The following is a 25,624-nucleotide window of genomic DNA, read 5'->3' on the forward strand; positions in this document are numbered from 1 at the left end:
TCAGGTTCATATTGAAAAAAATGAAATGATGAGTCAGTCATGCCCAGTTTCTCTTTCTAGTCCAATATTTACTATCCATGGGACTTTGGGCAAACCTTCAATATTCTCATATGTAAAATAGTAACTTCATTTAAGAATGCTGTTCATATAATATGCAAAATGACTAGAATATACATGAACTATCTTCTCCTGTGACAAATACTAATTATAACTAATAAGAGGACAATTTTCAATCTCTGAAGGACTGAGATTCTCAAGGTAAAGTTTATTTATATAGTTCATCTGTATGATGGAGAAAATCTGAAAATGATCTATTTTCTTTAAATTTGAAATAAGAGAATTCATAGCTGTACAACTCATTAAAAAAAAAAGATGAGTACATTACTCAAAATCAGTCCAAGAGTTTAAGTTAAATAGTATTTTTTAGGACCACCAAAAATATAAAATATTTAAAAATAAAGTCACTATACTTCAATAGAGAAACTTCAGTGTACAAGGTTCTATAACATTTCTATAACATCTCAATGAGGGTGATTCTAGTATTTTAACTTGGATATTTTTTCCCAAGACATTTTGATGAGGGCAAAATTTGTAATTAGTAGCCTCGAAATTTAATTGTCATTACTCTTGTACATCCATGTAGTGTCCACCTTTCCCAAATTAGCTTACACAATTAGCTTATGTTGTTTCCCACCTGTAAGGACATAGTCAAAGACTGCATGGGAGAAAAGTAGCACTGGCCAGCAATGTTTCTTATATAAGTCCTGTCAAGGTGTTTTAGGCTCCTAAGCAGTTTGGAGAAAGGGGAGCAGAGATAAATCTTGCTATGGGAACTTAGTGCCACTCTTAAAATTTCACTATATGGCCCAAGTTTCGATCAAACATGAGAAGTAATTGCATCCTTGTGCTTGAATCTGCCTTGGTGAATGCCTATCAATATTTTCATGACTCATTTTGAGGCGCGGCCAATGGTAAATGTCTGAGTACTAAGCAAATAGCATTCAGTGTCTCAGTACTAGGCATACAATTCAATTAAATGCATAGAAAAGAAGTTTATTCAAGAAAGATAGAGGGAATCACAGCACAAGTTCATAGACTGTAGTTAAATCTAAGCTATTTGTCACACTTTCTTGAAGCCTTTTGAGTATATATGAGAGACTGAGATAATGCTTTGGGTTTTTATAAATTGAGTTTGGTAGTAAACTCCCCTGTAAAAACACCATTTAACATGCATTTTACCTTGCATTTCTTCATCTCAGTTCCCTGAAACTGAAAAATAAATGTGTAAATATATTCTACTTTACATAGATTTACAGATTAATCAGTGTCTAATGACTCCACATTTTGAAATTAAGAATTACATAATTTGTTAAAGCTCACAGCATTCTTCTTTCTTAATGACTTATTCCCTGTCTTCCTAATTTACAAATGCTGACTCAGGCATCAGTAGGAAGATGATAGTGGTCAGTATAACTTCGGTCTTAATCAGTTTCAGAAGTATTTCAGAGAAAACCACGCATAGTGCTTACTCATGTTTGCATCTGGTTTTTTGATACTGTCAGATGTTTTGTGGGTTAAATTCATTATTACAAACTTATGTCAAGGAGCTACTCACATTTTTATTGCACTATTTATCACAAAAAAATAATTTAACTGCATTAGATTTTTTTTAAAGAACACATCCACTGAATTGGAAATTTCTTTCACAAACACAGTTGTGTTTGAAGATAATATTGGCCCTGGAATATAATTTTTGAACACTTAAATTTGCATTCTTATTTGACATGATCCCTTCATATCTCAGCTATACAGAAAGAGTTAGGGAAATGACTTATGTCGACATAACAAGTGGCGCTTAGATACATGAAAGATATGTCTTAATCACTTCTTCACTTCCTCCTACCTGAGATTTAGTTCAGCTGTCCCACTCCATCAAAGATTTTGCACTCTCAGAAGTGTTTTCTATGATAGTTTATAAGAATTTAGTGATCTGCTTTACTTCATAAAGAAAATTATGAGGAACAAGGTGGAGAAATTACACTCCATGTTCCCTCTGTATAGTGACATCTGCTGGGCTGTAGCCCACAGTGATTTTTAAGCAAGTACCTGCTCATTTTATGGAGGTCGAAGCTCATTTCTTCCGAAGTTCAAATATGTAGCTCATTGTGATCCGGAGAAATAATTTTCACTTAAACATCAAAGTCATTCCAGAGTTTAACAAGTTTACCTGGAAGTAGTGCTGAAATACACCGCCTGAGGCCTAGATTTGTAAACCTCTGTCTGTTGGCATAGTTCAGAACAGCCTTCCTGTACAAAACTGTGAAATAATTTCTTGTAATTATGTTTTGGTAATATCTGGGAGGGTGGAGGTAGAGTACTGTATTATGAGTCAACGTGGTGAGGTCAACAGAGTTACTGCCTTTCGGACATTAAGGAAACAATAGGAAACGATACCCATTAAAAGGATAAACATCTGCGATGAGGCTGTTTTTATCTCGACCGGTTTTAGAAAATTTTCTACGGGAAAAGAACGAGACTCGTGCCCTTTTAAAAACGCATCTCTTTGCCTTAAAAGGATTTAGTGATCCTTCTCTTGCAAAAGCTGCTTTGCACTTTGATATTTAAGGCCAAGCTTAATCTTGAATGCCTTCCAAGAGCAGCCGGTAACAAACAAAAACCTTGGAGCACACCCTGTTAAGTTGTTCACTCCACTGCAGAGCGCGAAAGCAGCAGAGGTGTTCAGTTCGTCCCCCAGACTGCTGCGGCGCATTCCTGTATCTCTAGGGCGGCTTGTCCTGGGGTCGGCCCCGCCCTGGCGGCTCCCTGCCACCCTCTCGCGGGCGCGCTCTGGGTGGGGCCTTGCGGCGGGTGGAGATGCGGCCGAGTATGCTGGGCGGGTGAAGCGAGCCGGCTGGGCGGCGCGCTGGGGCAGCCAGAGCCGCGCGCCGCGTCGCTGTAATCGGACACCCGAGCGCTCGCCCCATGCGCCGGCCACTTTCCATTCACTTCATAGTGCTTGATTGAGCGACGCAGAGCAGGGCTCCCGGTGCCGCGCCACTGCAACGCTGAGGATTCCTTTACAAAGAAACTCAGAGGACCGGGAAGAAAGAATTTCACCTCTGGGGCGCCCTAGAAATTATGGTCTTTGGGGAAAAGGACTACAAACACGCGGATCCAAACCTGTAGCAAATTGACTTTTCCGTGCTGATCTCGTTCCACATCGGTAAGCTGGATTCGTTGTTTTCAACATTACAAATTTAGAAAAATATAACTTTTGGGTCTGTGTATAGACTTTTCACATATCAGTGTGTTCAGGTCTGAATATTTTCTTAAGAGCGCATGCAGTTTGTCATGGAAGTGTTTCCCTTGCTGAGAGCCCGGCTGGAATTGTTTCTTTAGGTTGTGACACCTGCGGAGAGTTTAAAGCTGAGTATTTCCCTGCCTTCTAAGGCAAAATTACTGGAGAGGATTTTATAAAAGAGTCCTTTTCTTACGTGTTATTAGTGTTCAAACAGTACAAGTGAAAACAACAAGCAGCATGTCTTAAGTGTTTGAGTTAAAGGGAAGAAGTCATAAAATATGAGGGGCGGGGGCGTGTATGAGACACTTGGCTTTCAGTCCCTTCTCAACTCTAGGTTGGCTTGAAATCACATTGCTCTGTATACTCACTCCACTTGACCTGTCATTTCATCTCCAATATTATTCTTTGCAATTTGTGGCATATGTAGCTCTCGTGGAGGCATATCAGATAAGATTTTGTTAATAGCAATATGTAGAAATGCGTGATTATTATCAGCCTGCTTAATAAAGAGACAAAGTTTAGGCATATTTATAGCTTTGTGTGTGTGTGGGGGGGGACTTTATACGTAAAGTCAACAAAACCAGGGAGTAAATTACTAAGGGAAAGTCACCCTTATAAAATCAATTTTCTTCTAAGTTAATTTAGGGATGACAAGGTGAAGAGGTTGTGGAAGCAGGAAGAAAGTGTTTCTTTTGAAAATTACCAACACAAACATCTCTAGGGTTTCCTCCATCTGTGTGGTAAAATAAGCATACAATTTTGTTTCTGCCTCTTATAACATATGTACCACCTAGGAAATCAACTTATAATTTTTGTTTACAATGGCATGTTCGGTTTAATTGTTCCTTTGCTTCTGTATTACTAAAGCTTTTCTATTGCTTCTGTTACTTTTCAAATTTTAGTGTCATTTCTTTATTGAATAAAATTAGTGGTAAAATTTTAATTTTAAAAGCCACATAATATTGAAGATCAGTATCGTTGTAACCTGTAAAAATAAATTTCTAGATTAAACTCTGTCATGTCATCTTATTGTATAATTGTGGTAGGTTCAAAATGATGGGGTTTCTTTTATGGTCCTGAGTTTATTTTGCATATTGTGGCCACTAGAGCTCCTGTAGATATGAAGTTACACATTACCTGATCTTTGTTATTCAGACATTCGTTAATAGCATGTGTCAATTTTATAGCTATAGTTTCAAACAGTAATACCTGTCTCTCTGATTTATCTTTTGACATTTTGACAGCCCACTTTCTAGTCGATTTATTTTAAATATGCATTGAGGAATGTATGGTTCACTGGATTGCTCACCACTAAGTCATTGGTTTGAATTTGGCACAAATCCATGGTTACCTCATCTACATCATTTAACAGCTGTATGGTCATCTGTATAAACTGGCAGATAACTAATTCCAGTGATCAAGGATTGAGCACTAGTAGATCTCTGTGTAGAAATATCATTTCAGAGATGGTTACTCCAAAAGAGCTAATGAGTGTGTGGAAGTGAATGTTCATGTGGGATTTTCCTACTGCTACTATATTTATGGTAGAAAGAGAAATTTTCATCCACTAATACCTATTTGCACCATTCTCAAGTCTTTTCAATGTAATGTGTTTTTTAAAGCGAAGAACAAGTTTAAATATTGGTTTTTCCTTTGGGAATCAGTAACTTTTTCCTGGCTGCCTTGTTTAATATTAGCATTATTTTGCTGGAAGATGAAATAATTTCACTTTTAACAAAGACTTCCAGACACAAATGAAATCAAATCCAAATTTTCACATCTAAGAAACAGTCACAGTACCTCCTACTGTTGGCATGACTGTAAAAGTTCAGCTGTGTCTTTTGTGAATAGAGTGCTCTGTCTAGATTGCTGGTTTTGTGTGTGTGGTGGGAGGGGGGGGGTGTGCTCCTAAAATGTGAAGTGAAATATAACAAACTTGTTATCTTTATTTTAAAGGTATTTGCCCTTGGATATTAACTTGCAAATCTGAAGAAATGGCATTCCAGGCAATTTGGGTCTTGGTTGGAGTATTTGTTTGTTCTACCTGTGTAAAAGGATCATCTCAGCCCCAAGCAAGAGTTTACTTAACATTTGATGGTAAGAAAGTTGATAGACACTCTGAGGACAATGTTATTTGAAGTCTTTTTTCTTATCCAGATTCAAAAATTACTAAAGACAGTAAAATATTATTGAGTATTGATTAGCTTTAAAAATACTAGTGGACAGCTTTTTGGATGACAGCTATTTTAAATTATTGGTTAAGAGACAAAAGCCTCTCTTGCATTTCTTTATGAAAATGCTTGAAGTATATTCTGCCCTTTCTGAAGTTTCTTCTGTGTTTGCATGCACACGTATGAGGAGATGGTGAAGAACTCAAAGCCTAAGGTATTTGATCTTAGTAGTCACTTGGCTTTGTTGAGGAACACCCCTTAACTGCTAATCCTCATCAGCAGAAAGAGCTATGCAGGTTTAATTATTAAAATTTTTTATAATACATTTTGGGCCTTAGCCTCAAAACTGGTCTCTCCATACATTGTTCTACTGGTGTTTCTTCTATTTCCATGAGGAGTTCCTGAGGTTGGCAAAGTCTCCTAATTAATTGAAGAGGACCTAAAAGAATAGTCGGAAATATTGCAATATTTTGATTGCTGTTGTATGCAGATGTTCTCTTCAGAAGCTTAGGGAAACGAGTGTGATTTCAAATTTTCAAACATGAAAGGCTTAAGGTCCTCTGAGGGTATGGTTTGCCAAATGTGCACATGAGCTTTAATGTATATAGTTCAAATGACTTGCAGATGGATGATTTTGGTCAGTCACGTAACGCATACTAATTGGACAGATGGAATAAGAAATGGATCAGAGGGCATCCCTGGTGGAGCAGTGGTTGCGAGTCCGCCTGCCGATGCAGGGGACATGGGTTCGTGCCCTGGTCCAGGAAGATCCCACATGCCATGGAGTGGCTGGGCACGTGAGCCATGGCCGCTGAGCTTGCACGTCCGGAGCCTGTGCTCCGCAACGGGAGAGGCCACAACAGTGAGAGGCCCGCGTACTGCAAAAAAAAAAAAAAACATAAAGAAAGAAATGGATCAGGCAGGAAGATCATCCTGCCAGTCAGGTCATTTATATTTTTATTACTTCCTTGAGCTCTGTCTCTGCATAAACCTCAGTGTCACTGGGCATATTTTCATTCATTTGAGAAATAGTATACTCTCAAGCCTTATGTAGCAGGATGTCTTTGAAACTCTATCTTGAATGTCAAACAGCAGTATGACTGACACTTATCACTCAAATGGCTTTTTCTCTTTCTTTCTTAAATCACCAAGTGCTTTCCCCAAGGTCATCATAAGCACTGAAGGGGCCTTATTTAGAACTTAGAGTGTGTGAGCTTCTACTTGTTTCCTTAGCTTCTGAGTTAGGCATTCCCCTCAAAAACCCATGGCTATCCAGTTAAGTTGGGAAGAAAGGAAAAACAGACCTTTGAAGTATCTTTTTTTTTTTTTAATTACTAACAAATCTTGCAGTCTGCCAACACCTCTTCTCCCAAGTTGAGAACTATGAATTACCTAATCAAATAAAAAAGAAAAGCATTAATGAAGAGTACAATTTCTCCCCAGTTTTCTGTATTTCTCTCAACATATAGGAAGATGGAGTGGTCTCATAGATGAGGTATCTAAACTTGCTCTCTCTATTACATCGAAACTAATCGAACTTCTTTTAACTGAAACTTAAACCAAAATATGTAAATATTAAAAACAAGTGTGTCAGTAGAGATAATTCATTAGGTCTGTGTTTGAAAAGGCAATTACAATTTACCTTTTGCAGAGCAAATTAAGTAATACAGTCTTTTAAAACCAAACTTCAATACCATGTAGGACAGTGACTGCTATTTACAAAGTGACTAGAAATTATGATGGGCTTTTTAAAATTCTGCATATCTAAAATTTTAAATGCTCTTAATCTCAAAACAGATTCTTATAGAATAATACTTTAATTTATAACATATGCAGAATACAGCATGATTAGATAAGCTAATGATCTGAAAGTCTTATAATGCCTATTTTATTCTTCCCAAGAGTCTTACTAGGAAATAATTAGAGAGATAGAATTCACTTAATTTGAATACTGTTTTAAAGAGATATATCAACAAGCATAACGAAATGCCATGGTTTCTAAATTAATACCAAAAATACTCCAAAAATGAACTGTATAATAGACAAAGTATCATTGGAAAAGTATCTTGAGGAAAACCAATTGTTAAAATGTATATATTTTAATCATTAATTCATAGTAATTTTCTTAAGAGATTTGACAGTGAACCTGCTTGAGATCCTGTTCCAAATTTCTTATCACTTACAGTGTCTCTTTGATCTTATTATGACTTATCTGAGTATCGCACTGAATAGGTTACTAAATTTCTTCCAAAATGGTTTAGTCTTAACATCAAAATATAGAACTTTGTACAGGGTTGACATATATATGAATATATGTTAATTTAAATATATACAGATATAAACTTTCATTTATTTCATATTTAAAAATTTCTGAGTGACACATTAGAAGAATGCTCTCAGTCTTGTCTTACTGTCCAATTAAAGAATCACAGTCAATTTAAAGGTGTGTGAAATAAGAGATCTCTTCTCCCATCCAAATTCCATCCCTTTTTGTGGTGGTGATAACATTTGGGAAACAATGATTTACAGATTTGCCTTCCCTGTTCATCTAGTGCTAGGTCAACCAGATGGTCATCACTACTATGGGAGAATGTACTGCAGGTGTTATTAATTAGTTACATTTGTGCTAGATAAATCTTGCATGTTAAAAGAACTGTGACTCAGGCTTCCCTGGTGGCGCAGTGGTTGAGAGTCTGCTTGCCAATGCAGGAAACATGGGTTCATGCTCCGGGCTGGGAAGATCCCACCTGCCACAGAGCGGCTGGGCCCGTGAGCCATGGCCATTGAGCCTGCGCGTCCAGAGCCTGTGCTCTGCAACAGGCGAGGCCACAACAGTAAGAGGCCCACGTACCGCAACAACAACAACAAAAAAGAACTGTGACTCCTATTAGATACTGCATTTCATAATTTTTATAATTCTTATTTTATGCCATATACCTTTTCAAATGAATAAAAAGTTCATGCAAATTATTTTTGTTTGAGTTGAATTTTTCTTGAAAAAAATTCCAATTGTTTGAGAAATTCACATTTCATAACATTATTGTATATTTTTTTTCCAGAAAATCTTTAAGATCAATAAGGATCATAAGGAAAGGCTAGGCTATGTATATAAATAGACAAAACTTGTTTTGCTTGCTAATATACAAGGGAAATCATTGTTGAAAAGATTCTGCTTTATCAAGAAGAAATTTTAGCATGTAATCTTTTACAAAATCAGGAATAAATACTCTATAATTTGACAGAAGATATCAGTTGCGTGTAATTTTAAGAAAAGGTGCTGAGCTTCAGAAAGATGGAAATATTGTCTATATTTGAATAGATATGAAATCTGATGACTTCTTTAAATGTATTAAATATTGTTTCTATTTAAAAATGAGATAGATTCTTTTCTTTTGTTTACATTTTTATTGAGATATAATTGACATATAACACTGTATTAGTTTTAGGTGTACAACATAACGATGTGATATTTGTATGCACTGCAGAATGGTTACTGCAACAGGTTGTTACCATATGTCATTGCAGAAAGTTCCAAAAATTATTTTTCTTGTGATGAAAACTTTAAGATTTGCTTTCTTAGCAACTTTCAAACACAGTATTATTAATTGTAGTCACCATGCTATATATTATATCCCCATAACGTATTTATTTTATACCCAGAAGTTTATATCTTTTGACCCCTTCACCAATTTTGCCCACCCCCCACCCACTGCCTCTGGAAACACCAATCTGTGCTCTGTATCTAAGGCTTGGACTTTTTTTTTTTAAGATGCCATATATAAATTAGATCATACAGTTTTTGTCTTTGTCTGACTTATTTCACTTAGCATAATGCCCTTGAGGACCATCCATGTTATTGCAAATAGCAAGATTTCATTCTTTTTTGTGGGCGAATAATATTCCATTGTATATGCATACCATATCTTCTTTATCCATTCATTCACTGATGGCAGCTTAGGTTGTTTCCATATCTTGGCTACTTTAAATAATGTTGCAATGAACTTGGGTGTTCATATATCTTTTGAGTTAGGGTTTTCATTCTCTTTAGATAAATACCTAGAAGTGGAATTACTGAATCATATGGTAATTCTATTTTCAGTTTTTTGAGGAACCTCCCCACTGTTTTCCATAGTTGCTGCAGCAATTTACATTCCCACCAACAGTGCACAAGGGTTCCCTTTTCTTCACGATCTCACCAACACTTATTTCTTGTCTTTTTGTTGGTAGCCATTCTGACAAGTGTGGTCTAAGGTGAGCTATCTCATTGTGATTTTGATTTGCATTTCCCTGAAGATGAGTGATGTGGAGTATCTTTTCATGTGCCCCTTGGCCATTTGTATGACTCTTTGGAAAATGTTTATTCATATCTTCTGCCCATTTTTTAGTTGAATTATTTGTAATTTTGCTATTGAGTTGTATGAGGCCTTTATATATTGTGGGTAATACCCCTTATTGTATATATAATATGTTTTACAAATATATTCTCCCATTCAGAAGGTTGCCTTTTTATTTTGTTGGTGGGTTCCTTTGCTGTGCAGCAGCTTTTTACTTTGATATAGTTCCATTTGTTGATTTTTGCTTTTGTTGCCTTTGCTTTTGGAGTCAGACCCAAAAAATCATCGCCAAGACTGATGTCAAGGAACTTATTTCCTGTGTTGTCTTCTAAGAGTTTTTTGTTTGTCATCTTACTTTTAAATCTTTAATCCATTTGGAGTACATTTTTGTGTATGCTATAAAATAATAGTCTGGATTCTTTTTTTTTTTTTTTCCATTGGGCTGTCCAGTTTTTCCAACACCATTTATTGAGGAGGCTGTCCTTTCCCCATTGTATATTCTTATCTTCTTTGTTGTAAATGATTGACCGTGTATGCTTGAGTTTATTTCTGGGCTCTGTGTTCTGTTATATTTACCTACGTGTCTGTTTTTATGCCAATACCATACACTTTTGATTACTACAGCTTTGTAATATAGTTTGAAATCAGGGCACATGATATCCCAGCCTTATTCACCTTTCTCAAGATTGCTTGTCTCTTCAGGGTCTTTTGTGGTTCCATACAAATTTTGGAATTGTTTGTTCAATTTCCGTGAAAGATGTCATTGGAATTTTGATAGGGACTGCATTGAATCTGTATATTGCTTTGGGTAATATGGACATTTTAACTGTATTAATTATTCCAGTGCATAGGCACAGAATGTCTTTTCATTTCCATGTTTCTTCTTCAGTTTCTTTCAGTATATAGTTTTCAGTGTACAGGTTTTTCACCTCTTTGGTTAAATTTATTCCTAGGTATTTACTCCTTTTTTCCTTTTAAATAAACTTTACTCTTAGAAGAGTTTTAGATTTACAGAAAAGTTAAGAAGGTAGTACAGGGAGCTTCCATATACCCTACACCCAGTTTCCTCTCTTGCTAACATCTTATATTAATATGGTACATTGGTTACAATTAATAGACCAATATTTCTATATTACTATTAAATAAAGTCCATTTTTTTAGATTTCCTTAGTTTTTTTTTTTTTTTTTTATTGCTGTACGTGGGCCTCTCACCGTTGTGGCCTCTCCCGTTGTGGAGCACAGGCTCCAGATGCGCAGGCTCAGCGGCCATGGCTCACGGGCCCAGCCGCTCCGCGGCACGTGGGATCCTCCTGGACAGGGGCACGAAACCGTGTCCCCTGCATCGGCAGACGGACTCTCAACCACTGTGCCACCAGGGAAGCCCCCTTAGTTTTCACCTAATGTCCTTTTTCTGTTCCAGGATCCCATCCAGGATAGCATATTACATTTAGTCATCATGTCTTACTCAGCTCCTCTCATATCTGCTTTTCAAAGCAAAACAAAGAGAAGCTCCTCCACGGTTCCTGGGGTAAATTAGTCTCTCCTGCTTCTGTCTTTGGTCTTGGGTCATGCACAACTAAAAGTTTAATATTTAAGGCATTCTTCCTGTTGCTGGTTTTTGTAAGAACAGAAAATAGTGGGAAATAGTAATATTCTAACACTCAAAAATTCATAACACCAATGTAGGTGCTGAATACATACTTCACTGAGTTTATCTAGTGATCCAGTGAGGTAGTGTGTATGGAGTCTTCCAAAGCCGCAGTCTGTGTTTTCATTGATGATAGAAGTGGGGATGCTCCCTTGCTGTCTTGGTCCTCCAAATTTCTTTACAAGTATGAGTGGCTATGTGACTCAAGTTTAGTCAATGTGATATAAGACAAAGATACTAGGTAAGGTTTATATAATGCACAAACTCACCGGCATTCATTTGGCCCTTTATCCTTTGCCCTAATCCATTATTCCTATCTGGAATATCAAAAATGATTTTGATTAATAGAAATAAAGTATTTTATTCTTTCGGGTGCAATTATAATGGAGGGATTGTTTTCTTAATTTCTCTTTCTAGTAGTTCATTGTTAGTGTATAGAAATGCATCCAAATTTTGAATATTGACTTTGTACCCTGAAAATTTACTGAGTTTATTCATTTTAAAAGGTTTTTTGTGAAATCTTATGCATTTCTATATATATAATCATGTTGTCCACAAATAGTGACAGTATTACTTCTTCCTTTCCAATTTGGATGTCTTGTACTTCTTTTTCTTTCCTAATTGCACTGGCTAGGACTTCCAATATTATGTTGAATAGAAGTGGCAAGAGTGGGCATCCTTGTCTTGTTCCTAATCTTAGAGGAAAAGCTTTCAGCTTTTCACCATTGAATATGAGGTTACCTGTGGGTTTGTCATATAGGGTCCTTATTATGTTGAAGCATGTTCCCTCTATACCCCCTTTGTTGAGTTTTTATTGTGAATGAAAGTTTAATTTTGTCAAATGCTTTTTCTGCATTTATTTGAGACAATTGTGATTTTTCTCCTTCATTTTGTTAATGTGGTATATTATGTTGATTAATTTGCAGGTGTTGAACCATCCTTACATCCCTAGAATAAATCCCACTTGATCATGGTGTATGCTCTTTTTAGTGTATTGTTGAATTCTGTTTGCTAATATTTTGTTGAGGATATTTGCACCTATGCTTATCTGGGATATTGGCCTGTAATTTGTGTGTGTGTGTTTGGTGTCCTTTACTGGCTTTGGTATCAGGGTAATGCTGGCCTCATAAAATGAGTTTGGAAGCATTCCCTCCTCTTCAATTTTTTGCAAGAGTTTTAAGAAGGATAGGGCTTCCCTGGTGGTGCAGTGGTTGAGAGTCCGCCTGCTGATGCAGGGGACACAGGTTTGTGCCACGTTCCGGGAAGATCCCACATACCATGGAGTGGCTGGGCCCATGAGCCATGGCCTCTAAGCCTGCGCGTCCAGAGCCTGTGCTCCACAACAGGAGAGGCCACAATAGTGAGAGGCCCGCATACCAAAAAGAAAAAGAAAAAAAGAGTTTTAAGAAGGATAGATATTAAATCTTCTTTGAATGTTTGATAGAATTCACCAGAGAAGCCATCTGGTCCTAGACTTTTGTTTGTTGGGACATTTTCAATTACTGATTCAATTTCTTTATTAGTAATTGGTCTATTCAGATTTTCTATTTCCTCATCATTGAATCTTGGCAGATCTTATGCTTCTAGAAATGTATCCACTTCTTCTGGGTTGTCAAATTTGTTGGTGTTTAATTGTTCAGAGTAGTCTTTTATGATCCTTGTATGTCTGTGATTCCTTGTGTTTCTGTAAAGTCTCCTTTTTCGTTTCTGATTTTATTTATTTGAATGCTCTCTCTTTTTCTCTTTGGTACATCAAAAAAATTTTGTTTATCTTTTCAAAGAACCAGATCTTAGTTTCATTAATCTTTTCTGTTGTCTTTTAGTCTCTGTTTAATTTATTTCCACACTGATCTTTATAATTTCCTCCCTTCTACTAATTTGGACTTCATTTATTCTTCTTTTTCTAGTCCATTTAAATGTAAAGTTAGATGGTTTATTTGATATTTTCTTGTTTCTTGAGGTAGGCCTGTATCACTATGATTCCCTCTTACAACTGTTTTTGCTCTATCCCATAGATTTTGGTGTGTTGTATTTCTTGTATTTCCATTTTTATGTGTCCCAAGTTATTTTTTGATTTCTCTTTTGATTTCTTCATTGACCCATTGGTTGTTCAGTAGCATGTTGTTTAATCTCCACATATTTGTGGGGATTTTTTCCTTTTTTTTCTTGTAATTGATTTCTAGTTTTATACTATTATAATCACAAAAGGCGCTTGAATTGACTTCAGTCTTCTTAAATTCATTGAGACTTGTTTTATGACCTAACATATGATGTATCCTGGAAAATATTCCGTGTGCACTTGAGAAGAATGTGTATTCTGCTGCTTTTGGATGGAATGTTCTGTATACATCTGTTAAATTTTTCTGGTCTAATGTGTTATTTAAGACTGATGTTCTGTTAATTTTCTGTCTGGATGATCTATTCATTGATCTTAGTGGGGTACTAAAGTCCCCTACTATTATTATACTGCTGTCATTTTCTCCCTTTAGGTCTGTTAATATTTGCTTTATATATTGAGGTACTCTTATTTTGGGTGCACAAATATTTATAAATGTTATATCTTCTTGTTGGTTTAACCCCTTTATCATTATGTAATTACCATCTTTGGTTTTTTTTTACATTATTCATTTTAAAGTCTATTTTGTCTGACATAAGTATAGCTACCCCATCTTTCTTTTGGTTTTGTTTGCATAAAACATCTTTTTTCATCCCTTAACATTTAGTCTATGTATGTCCTTACGTCTGAAGTGAGTCTCTTGTAAGAAGCATGTAGATGGGCCTTGTTTTTTAATCCATTCAGCCACTCTGTTTTTGATTGTAGAATTTATTCCCTTTACATTTAAAGTAATGTTTAATAGATATGTACAAATTTGCTAATTGTTTTTTTGGGCTGTTTTGTAGTTCTTTTCTGCTCCTTTCATCTTCTCTTACTCTTTTCCCTTGTGTTTCTTTTTTTGTTGTTTTTTTTTTGTTGTTGTTGTTTTGTGGCACATGGGCCTCTCACTGCTGTGGCCTCTCCCGCTGTGGAGCACAGGCTCTGGACGCACAGGCCCAGCCGCTCCGTGGCACGCAGGATCCTCCCGGACTGGGGCACGAACCCGTGTCCCCTGCATCGGCAGGCGGACTCTCAACCACTGTGCCACCAGGGAAGCCCCTTCCCTTGTGTTTTGATGACTTTCTTTAGTGTTATGCTTAGATTTTTTTCTCAACTTTTGTGTATATACTATAGGTTTTTGCTTTGTGGTTACCATGAGGTTCACATATAACAGCTTATATACATAACAGTCTACTCTAAGTTGAAAACAAGTTAAATTTGAATGCATTCTAGAACTGTATACTTTTACTCCCCAGACCACCTTTTATGTTTTTGATTTCACATTTTATATCTTTTTAGTTTATGTATCCCTTAACTAATTATAATTATAGTTATTTTTACTACTTTTGTCTTTTAACCTTCACACTAGCTTCATAAGTGATTAATCCACTACCTTTACTATATAGTTACCTTTACCAGTGAGATTTTTATTTTCATATGTTTTCTTGTTACTAATTGGTACCACTTCCTTTCAGCTTACAAAAGTCCCTTTAACTTTTCATGTAAGGCCAGTTTACTGGTTATGAACTCCTTTAGCTTTTTCTTGCCTGGAAAACTTTATCTCTCCTTCAATTCAGGATGATAACCTTGTGGCGTAGAGTATTTTTGGTTGGAAGTTTTTCCTCTGAGCACCTTGGATATATCATGCTATTCCCTCTGTTCTGCCAAGTTTCTGCTGAAAATTCTGCTGATAGTCTAATGGGTGTTCCCTTCTATGTAACAAGTTGTTTTTTTTCTCTTGCTGTTTTTAATATTCTTTCTCAATCTTTAAATTGTGGCAGTGTATTATGCAGTGTCTTGGTGTGGATCTCTTTGGGTTCTTCTTATTTGGAACTTTCTGGGATTCCTGGATCTGGATTCTGTTTCCTTTCCCAGGTTAGGGAAGTTTTCAGCCATTATTTCTTCAAATAAATTTTCTGTGTTTTTTCTCTCTCTTCTCCTTCTGGGACCCCTATAAGGCAAATGCTGTTTCTATTTATGTTGTCCTATAGGTCCTGTAAACTATCTTAACTTTTTAAAATTCTTTTTTTCTTTTGCTGCCCTGTTTGTGTGAATTTCCACTGCCCTGTCTTCCAGATTACTGATTCTTTCTTCTGTTTCATCTAGTCTGCTGTTGAACCCCTCTAGTGTATTTTTCAGTTCCTTTTTTGTATTCTTCAATTCTGAGACTTCTGTTTGGTACTTTCTTATCTTTTCTGTATTTGTTCAAGTTCTCACTGTGCTCATCCAGTCTTCTCCCAAATTCAATGAAAATCTTTATGACTAGTACTTTGAACTGTTTATCAGATAAATTACTTGTCTTCATTTAATTCAGATTTTTTCTGAGGTTTTATTTTGTTCTTTGTTTGGAACATATTCTTGTTTCCTCATCTTGCTTGACTCTCTGTATTTGTTCCTATGTATTAGATGAAACAGCTACCTCTCTCAGTCTCAAAGGAATGGTCTTATGTAGGAGATGAAACTTGTTGTTCAACCTTGCAGTACCTCTTGCATGTCTCTCAAACCTTTGTGATTGTCTAAGCAGCCTGATTTATTTTTGGTATGTCACAGATGTTGAGGGTGTACCAAGCCCCGTCAGTGTTCCATAGGGAGGGATCTCAGAGAGCACCTAGTTTCAGGCTGATTGGAAAGAATACCCTCAGGTAGCAGCTTTTAAAGTATGCAAATATGTACAGCTCTGTGGGACCACAAATGTAAGCCCTGCTGTCTTCCAGATCAGGTGATGTGGAGGTGTCCCCTGGATGACAGTTGCAAAACTCAGGGCTCCAGATGAGTGTACAAACTCCTTTCTGGGAGGCACCAGTGAGCTGTAGTGAGGCCAAGGGAGGAGAATACAATGATGGCATTCCCTGTCCTACATTCCCTGAGAGCACTTCCATAGCTTCTAGATGTGTAGCAAACCTTAAGTTTACCCCTCAGGTTGAAGCTCAAGAAAATAGGCCTTTTTTTCACAGAAAGACTGGGGTTGTGTTTCATTCTGCTCTCTGTTCAATGCCCTGGGTGTGGTAGCCTTCCAAGAACTGACTCTCTGATTGTTTCAGTCCTGTAGGGCCCAGAAACGAAAGCTCCCCTGGCCACCAGAGACAGGTGATCAGGGTGCATCTCCTGTGTGGACTATGCACACCTGCTGGCTTTAGCGAGGCAGCAGGAGAACTCAGGGTCATGATGCATCTGCAGATGTTATCTTTAGAGATGGAGCAGGAGCATACAGTAACGCAACTTCCAGCTTTAGAAGGCAGCAGGAGAACACAGGGCAGGTCATGAGTGCCAGAGATTTAGCAGAGCAGCAGGAAAGTGCTGTGCCTGTATGTGCCTGGTGGTACTAGCCAGGTAGAGGGGAGAACACAAAAAATGTCACCCACCAACACCTCCATCCCCAGAGAGAGTCCTAAAAGGCCACTACCTCTCCAGCAGATGCTTTAAGATTAGCAAATGAATTTCCTTCACATATAGACTAGGAGGTTTTCAAACTGCTACTTTTGTGCTGAGTCCCAAGGCGAGTTGTCTGTATGTAAAAGCCCTTTAATAGCAGAATATCATTTCCCAGCAGCCTTTTGGGTCTCCTGGACATAAGCTCCTTTGTTTTCAAAACCAGACATTATGGGGCCTCATGTCTGCTGTGCAAGTCCCAAGGGTTGGGGTGCTTGATATGGGGCACAAACCATTCACTCCTCAAGGAGAAGCTCTATATTTGTGAGATCCCTCCTAATTGTGGGTTGCTGTGCCAGAGGTGGATTTTTTGGCAAAGGAGCACTAATTCAGTCATGTGGATGTTTTGGTTTTGTTAGTACAAACCTCTAAGTTACCAGACCTTATTTTTTTAAGTAATCCTGATGAATACTGGATTATCATTTTTGTTTATGTTTTTAGATCTAGAAAGATAATATTCTGAAATAAAGAAGTAGGATAAGACTAAGGTGCACTCAATAAAACACAAGCTTCAAAAAGCCTGAATATCATTTTACTGAATAGGCAGCTGTCTGGCTCCACTTCAAGTTTCCTTTTCAGAGTTTCTAAAAAACTCTTATGAGTTATCAAGATAACCATGGAAATATTTTAAATTGCTTTATAAAGCTATGAATGCTCAAAAATAAATTCATTGATAGTTAAATGCATGGCAGAAAAGTCAATTATTTGTGACTGCTAGTAATTCCTTGCTATGTTCAGTAAAGACTTTCTACTACTAAACTGTTCCTCACCCCATTTAAGCCTGTGACTAATTACCTAAAACTCAAAAGAAAAAACAATTAAAAGATTAAAACTCCATAAAAATTTTTGCTATTTGGATACATAGCTAATATTGGCCAATTTTCCAGCCCAAAGTTGAGTTTTACATTTACATTTACATATGCATGACAGTGGTTTAAAAACATAAAAATGTCAGTGTGAGTTGTATTGGGAAACAAGTGTATTCAGTGTAGAGACTAGGGTTGCATAAGATTATAAGCTCTTTCAATTATTTACTTTGTGATTCTTTTTGCCTTCTTTCAGTGCTGAATTTTAATTAATAAAGTTGTCAAAGTCTCCAGGTCATTGGTAGTATACAAATGAAAGATGATGGAATTTTACAAAACTTCTTTTATCTTTTAATATCTGCCTCATTTGACAGAAAGCTTAGTTAATTAAACAATAAATGAAAGGACCCCTGTGAACTAGTAGGCTGAATCCAAAAGCTGATAAATTATTATTGGACAATAAACTCAAAACAATAAATTGCCTCTTTATGAACTCTGGTAGCATTAACAACGCAAGGCACATTTGTTGAAAACAGTTTGTCTACTGGTTGCCCAAGAGATAAAAATAAAGCCTTGATTACTCCATTAATCTTGGAGAATGCTCGCTCTGGTTGTACTGAATCTTCTGAAATACTTAGTTCTTGGGAAAACTTGTGTTACTACAATTTCCTTTAATTTCCCTTCCAGTGGTCTCAGTTAAATGTCAATTAAACATCTTAAATAACACCTGCATATTTTAATAAACCTAACTCAACAAGGGGTGCTGTGTGAATAAGAAGCTCTTTGCATTCTTCTCCAGTGAGAGAATCACTGAACTCAGGAAGGGATTGATGAATGCAAGTGTGAGTTGGATGTTACCTAAAGCATAAAGAATCTTTAGAGTAGCACTAAATTTGTGATGTAACGAGCAAGTTAAAACAGTTGTAAAATACTGTGGGAATAGAAAATGAGAAGAAATTGCCAAAAAATTCATATGTCTATTTTGCCCTAAGGTATATATTGACATGGGACTCTAGTAGTCAAAATAAGACAAAATCTGTTTCATAGCCTTGACTTGGAGGAGAGAAGTTTTAAGTATAGCAAAGAATGTCTCTTGGGAAATATTAGGACAGAAATGTATTGCAATGATATGCTGTGGATCTCTTTTTAAATGATTTTTAGAAAAAAAGTTGGAAACATATTTTCCTGTCATAAAAAAGTAATTCTTTTTCTAGGTGAGTTTTCTCAGAATCTAATAAGCTTAATTCTATTGCCAAAAGATGATGTTGTGGTGTTAAGCCATTCCTAGAGGTACAAGGTTCCTGCAGTTGGGAACAAAGAGGGATGCTTCAGTAATCTGAAATCAGAAGAGTGAGCTTATATGCTCTGTTAATTTAGTCAACCAACTATAGCAATTCCATGAAAAAATGTGTCATATTCCATGATTATCCATAGATACATGTGAATATTTATGATTGAACTGTCAAATGAAGGTGGCTCAAGTGATGCTTGATAGACTATTTTAAATCCATTTTACATGTTGATCAAATATGTGGATATGTTTTTCACAAGTGTGGATAATAGAATACATTACATAGACTTTCTTTGCAGTTTTGATTTAGAAAAATATACCTAGAACTAAATATATGCATTTTTCCATCCTTCATAGATGTGTGCTACCATTTTGTCTTCTGTGTTTCTAAAATATTTTGATAATTTATTTGTATTCATTATAATAATAATCACTAACATTAATGTTGCCTTTGTGCTGGGCACTATTCTAAATACTTCACATTATCTCATTTTATTCTCTAACAACACTGTGAATTAGGCACTATTTTCATCCTCATAAAATGGAGGTACAGAGAAAGTAACTTACCTGAGGTCACAGGAATGGAAAGGGACATGATAAAACACAAGCAGTCAGAGTCCAGAGCCAGAGCCATTTCTGTAGATGCTGCTAGAATTAGTTTTAAGGCCCACAAAAATCACAATTAAAATAAAAAAACATTTTCTGAGGAAGTCACACTATAACTCACTTTATCATGTTAAGGGGTGTCAGTATATTTTTGCTCTTCTCTTGGAACAGCAAGCCTTCCTGAAAATAAAGGAAATAAAACTCATTCTGTACACTATTCCTAATTCCCTCTTCAATTTCAGTTTCATCAAGGTAAGGATGAGGGAATCACCCTCTGGAACAAGTTTATTTTGTTGCTGTAGGTGAGGTCTCCTTTTGTGGCTGTGAGAGCAAATCTGAGCTCAGACAAAGGATAACTATAGAAAAACTTATTATTCACTCTCCTTACCTCACTACACAGATTTATCAGGGTGTGTCTCCATAAGTTCAATATAGCCTATACTTTCTTTTAAAGAAAAATAAAATTCAGGTGCTCTTTTTTATGGATTCCATTGCAGCGTCAACTAACTATAGCACTGAGACACACTCAATTTTTTCAATTTCCAAATATCTCTTATATAATGAGGTTAAAAAAAATCCAGTCATTTTTACTTTAGTTCCATTACTGTCAAAAAATAAAAGTATTCATAAAGAGAGCTGCAGGCTTTGGGCAAACTTCAGAACTCTTTTGCCTTCTGCATTTCCATTTATGTGTTACTGAGAACCTCTGCTGTTAATGAAAACAGTTAAAAGCAAGGAACAGAAAGGTTAGACGTTTTCTAAGGCAGAGTATGAGTTGGCAAGAAGGGCATATAAAAGGCAGAGCTGAGTGCTGAGCCATGTGCTATTTTAGGGCAGCACTAGCTATGAAACAATGTGCTGAGCTGTAAAAGATGGCAAGTACATTCTACATTTCCAAGATGCATGCTCAGAAACAATCATTTCTACACTCCCTCCTTATTCAGTAAGAATTAACTGCCTTTGAGCACTCAGTAGTAATATTTTACTTCTGCAAGGTGCTCTTTACTTTTTGGAGAATTTCCACATGTTATGTCACTTATTACAGAATGCTTAGGCAATAGGTGGGCATGGAGGCCCCAAGGAGCTAAATGTCTTGGCTAAGGATCTACAGCTTGATAGTAACAGAGACAAGACTGGAAGAAGGAAATGGTATAGGAAAAAGAAAACTAATTATGTAGAGAATAAGAGACAGTCTGCAAATGTATATTACAAAATCTGCAAAAATGCCAGGCCATTAATTTCAATATTAGCAAATTTGTCACATGCTATTTGCTTCCCCAAAGTATGCACAACACTGTAGCTTTAACATACCTTACAGTTTTAATTAACTACTGATTTTTAGCAGTAATTTATGGATTATTATATGTCAGGCTTCAAATATATTGAACAACGTATTAGAAATGCCTGTAAATTTTCTTTGAAAAGATTGAGGCAATACGTAAATACCAGAAGTTCATATTTTTGTTTCTAATTCATGTAAGTTAATGAACATGCTTTCCTTGCCTTGCCTTCCCAAGTTACTGCTTTTGTAGTCAAGAGTTTCACTTGCTGTGCTGTGTACATTAGGATTCCATTTTCCCCTTTGTCAATCTTTAGAACAGAGTATTCTATGTATTATCTTAGAAAGAAACAATCATTAAAATAACCTTAAGATCTGGTTTGAAGTGATGCCAGTGAAAGTGCCTAATATTCTTGCCTTTCTCAACTTTCACATTTTCTAGCATTTAAGATTCTTGATAATAAAAGGGTAAAATATTCTACCTAATTAATTCCTAAATTACTACTTTACTGAAAATATTTTCTTATAAAAAATTAGCAGATACCAGACTTTGGATATAAGATTGCTTATATTTAAGCTTATATATAATGCAATAGCTAATGTCAATTCTCTAGCCTGTATGGAATTGATAGGCCAAAGGAGTCAAAGCAATATAATTTTACAGAAGATAATTGCTATTTATCTAAGAAGAGGGTCAGACTGCTGATCCTGCGAAAAGAAAACCTTGAGTCTCTTTAGGAGTAATAGCACTAAAGAAACAGTTGTTAAATTCTTTCATGCAAAACTTCCTCTTTCCTTGGTATAGATTTTCACTTTCTAAAGATAAATGAATTATGGAGAGGGGATATATATCTGAGTAAAGATAAATGCACAATCTTTACATACACATACATGTATACACATAGTCTGTGGGTAAAGATCAATTATATTTCATTACCATTTTGGTGTTTTCTAAGTATATGTTCTCTTGTAAGTGCATATAACAAAAACTGAGAAGTCACGAAGAAAAGAGTTGTATTCCTGGTATCGTTTTCAATGTGTTACTCATATGTTTTCTTACTTTAAAGTTATAATTAGCACAAATTTATCATTTAATAATTGGATAATTAGCTTGGCAAACACTTTAGTACTCTAAATGTTACTGTAACACTTAGTTATACAGTAATAGCTAGTTCAAGTGAGCTGAGGACCTGGGCAAGAAACTCTGGTGGCTTCTGTATTTGAGCTTTGCCTCCCTCCCATTATTTATGGCTAGTAATAGTGAGAACAAAATGACTTGCTGCCAGAAGGAGGTAATCCATCCTTAGCACAGAAAACAGGAACTTAAAGGGAGCGAATGGAAAAAAAAAAATATGTAAAGGCACTGTAAAATAAATACCTAAATTTGTTTACAACATATGCTTCTTTTACAGCCGTAAAGTCTTCCAATCCAAGTGGCTAGTGTGACTATAGTTAGCATCAATTACCAAAGACTTAGCAGTGTGCCAATTATAGCATATGAAACATAATCTTTCATTATGAGCTTCTCCTTTCTAAAAATCTTTGCAAAATTTAGATTAGAAAATCCCTTTTTTCTTTTGTAAATCGACATAACTTTATACAAACTGTGTGAAGTGCACCAAGCTGGGACTTCATTCATTGATGAAATTTTATGTTGAATACAAGGGTCTGAAGCTTTTAAGACAGCACTAACAAAATTAGAAACTGAGAGTAAGGGGAGTAGAACATCCTAGTATTCCTTTCCTTGCCTATTTGGGTCAGGTAGAAGTGGTGTATGTGGCCACAGTTTCTTTTCAATGGTAGAGACTATTACAGTTCCACAGAACTGTAATTCTTAACACAGGGACTTCTTTTTTAATGAAGAAGTGAGTAGTAGTAAAGTGATTATAAAATTGGCTTGTATAAAAAAGATTTTCATTGAATTTCATTATGGAATTAGAGTTACGTCCATATGTACGCAAATCATTCAATAGACTGGATTGAAAATATTTTAATAAAGAAACTTAAGATGATGACCAGGCATGCAAAAGTTCTGATAATATGATGTGGTGAATATTTTGAAGCTCTTTTTATAACTTTTCCATCCTCTTAAATATATGCTATTTGTCATAATTCAAGCAAAAACAAAACCTCATGACTTAAATTATCTCTTGATTTGAAAGATTCTTTGGATAATTGTCAGTTGCCAGTAAGAACCTTAAGCGTTCTCTACACATCATCAACCTAGTTCTGTATTCACACCTAAATGTTATTATGTAATAATGATGCAGACAATGGGAAGAGATTGGAATCTCATTGCTATTATCTACAAATCTAGGTTTAAATAGAACCATTCCTTTCAGAAGCAGTCTTTCTGGCATCAAAAGTTTCCAACTTTTATTGGTCTATCCAGCCAGATTGTCGCTCCATAAATTCAAACTCATGGATTTATTTTTTCTTTTCCCTGAACAGTAATACTCAGAACATTTCAGGAGACCAGAACATTAAGCTGGAATAAAACAATGAGCGTATTATCATCACCAAAAGAGCATTTTGAATTTTATTAGTAGAAACCAATTAAGATGTTATTTTCAAGCAAAGGGCTTGGCAAGACTTCAGAAAGTTACAATACTTTCTAGAGTCGGGTAGGGGTTTAGCTGGCACAGAGGGCAGATCTTTAGCTTAGAGTCTTGACAGCTTTAATGCACATGCAACTGGGATTTTTTTGTTTAAGCTGATTCTCTTAAAAGCCATACTTCCTGCCACTGTTCAACATAATTGCATCAATTCCACTTTCCATTAGAACTCGAAACCTGCTGATATGACTGGAGTTTTAAAACCTATGTGTGAAAATCTAATTATGCATATTTTTCCCAGGGAGATCTGATAATGCATATGTTCTACAAAGTTATGTTTTTTATTCTGATATCTAGCATAGATTTTTATGCTAGTCATATACTTTGGTTATTCATTTAATTGTATTGACTCCCGTGGCGTAAGCAATTTTCTATTACAGGAGGAAAAGAACATTCAATAGGCTCTATTTTGTTGAAGGACAAAGGAGCACATACCTATTTGCTATAGAATAATAAAATATTCTGATTTCAGGTGAAAGGAAATGATTATCTTTTTATTATGTGTATAATATCTATGTCCCTTTTAAAATGTGCTTATTTTCAACAGTTTGTCTTTATAGATATTTTATAATGATCTGCATTGATTTACTTCATCTCATATATTTCTACTTTTTTGATATGTATTTGACACTTTTCTATACTTATAGTTATGTATAGACATTTCAGATATTACATCAGGAATTTAAAGTGTAAAATATATTTATCTAGCAGTTTATCACCTTGCATTTGTTTTCCTTACATTCTTTCTTTGGTTTTTCTTCTTTTTTAATTGAATTAAGAAAAAGATTATTAAGCTTAGCCTGGACTCATTCACAAAATGTTGAAAGCCTCAGAGCCTAGATGCTGATGGAACATGTAGCAGGAATTGAGTTAAAGATGGCCTAGAGTTAAGTTGCATCATTTATATATGCTTTGGAAATGAAATTTAGTGCCATTAGCACTTAGATGAAATTATCTTTAAAGCAATAACCATCTTTGGTTTCTAAGTTTTACAATAAATATTTGATACTAAGGCAAAATTTTAAAACCTTTTCTAAAATTGCTTCTGGGTTAAAAATAGAATTTTAATAACCAAAGATAAATTTGCTGAGGCCCATTAATAATAAAGCATAGATATTTTTCAAGGTATGTAAGTATCTGTATTAAGTTCCAACAGCACACATTACGTTCACCTTAAAATGGAAGCTGGAAAATCTGGTTAGAATTGATTGTTGGCAAATTATGGGTCAATATAAGAAAAAGCTTTCAGGCTTTTATAAAAAAATGTTGTATCCATCTGTCTCTTATCCCTTTACTCCCCACTCATCCACCCTACTTTGGAGAGATTCCATTAAATACATTGTTCCATTTTTTAAAAAGACCCAAAGAACTGCACTGAATTCCACGAATATTTTAGAGAACCTACCTTGTACAATGTGGTTGCTACATCTATAGGTACAAAGAGAAGTATGGCATGGATCCTGTCCTCAGTAACCACCCGTTCTAATCAGCAGGGTAGGCCAACTACATAAATACTACACCAGGCACAGCGTAATGTGTGCCATAAGAGGGACACAAACAACTTATAGAAGAAGCCAGTTTTGAAATAAAAACATTATCTTAAGTTGGTTTTGAAAATTGGCTTTAAACCCTTTGTGGGCATTAATCATTCTGCAAGCAGGGATTACAGTTTTATCATGGTTATAAACTGGATTGAGAGGGGAGTTCAACTGGAATGCCAAGGAAGAGGTTATTGCACTTAACCAAGGTTCTCCAAGCCTCTGGGGCAAAGCTCTTTTGCTAGGGTTTGTATTGTCTTGTTATTCACCTCTAAATCTCCAGCAGTCCTGTACAATGTAGAATCATTATGAGTGATATACTGACAAACAGTTTGCCAAACTGTCTCCGAATGCCCAGAGCATTTAAAATCCTAAACTGTCTATAGTGGTGGTAGGAGCAGGGGACTGGTTTTAGAGTCTTCTCCATTTCTCAGTTTCCAAATCTCTCTTGTTCTCTTATTTGATTTCTCTCTCTCTCTCTCTCTCTCTCTCCCTCCCGCATGCCTACCTT

At 35.9% G+C, this 25,624-nt stretch overlaps 1 protein-coding gene across 1 annotated transcript in view; it reads left to right on the plus strand.

Annotated features, from left to right (window-relative positions):
• Positions 1-2,993: 2,993 nt before the first annotated feature.
• The window catches only part of SEMA3C (semaphorin 3C), a 190,805-nt gene continuing 168,174 nt past the window's right edge, over positions 2,994-25,624 (plus strand). The window contains exons 1-2 of the mRNA XM_007467034.1: positions 2,994-3,223; positions 5,258-5,398. Of these exons, the coding sequence (XP_007467096.1) occupies positions 5,296-5,398 (103 nt within the window). The 5' untranslated portion in view covers positions 2,994-3,223; positions 5,258-5,295. The remainder of the gene's footprint in view (positions 3,224-5,257; positions 5,399-25,624) is intronic.

The sequence above is a fragment of the Lipotes vexillifer genome, unplaced genomic scaffold (assembly GCF_000442215.2).
Source record: "Lipotes vexillifer unplaced genomic scaffold, Lipotes_vexillifer_v1.1 scaffold247, whole genome shotgun sequence".
In the NCBI taxonomy this organism is placed as follows: domain Eukaryota; kingdom Metazoa; phylum Chordata; class Mammalia; order Artiodactyla; family Lipotidae; genus Lipotes; species Lipotes vexillifer.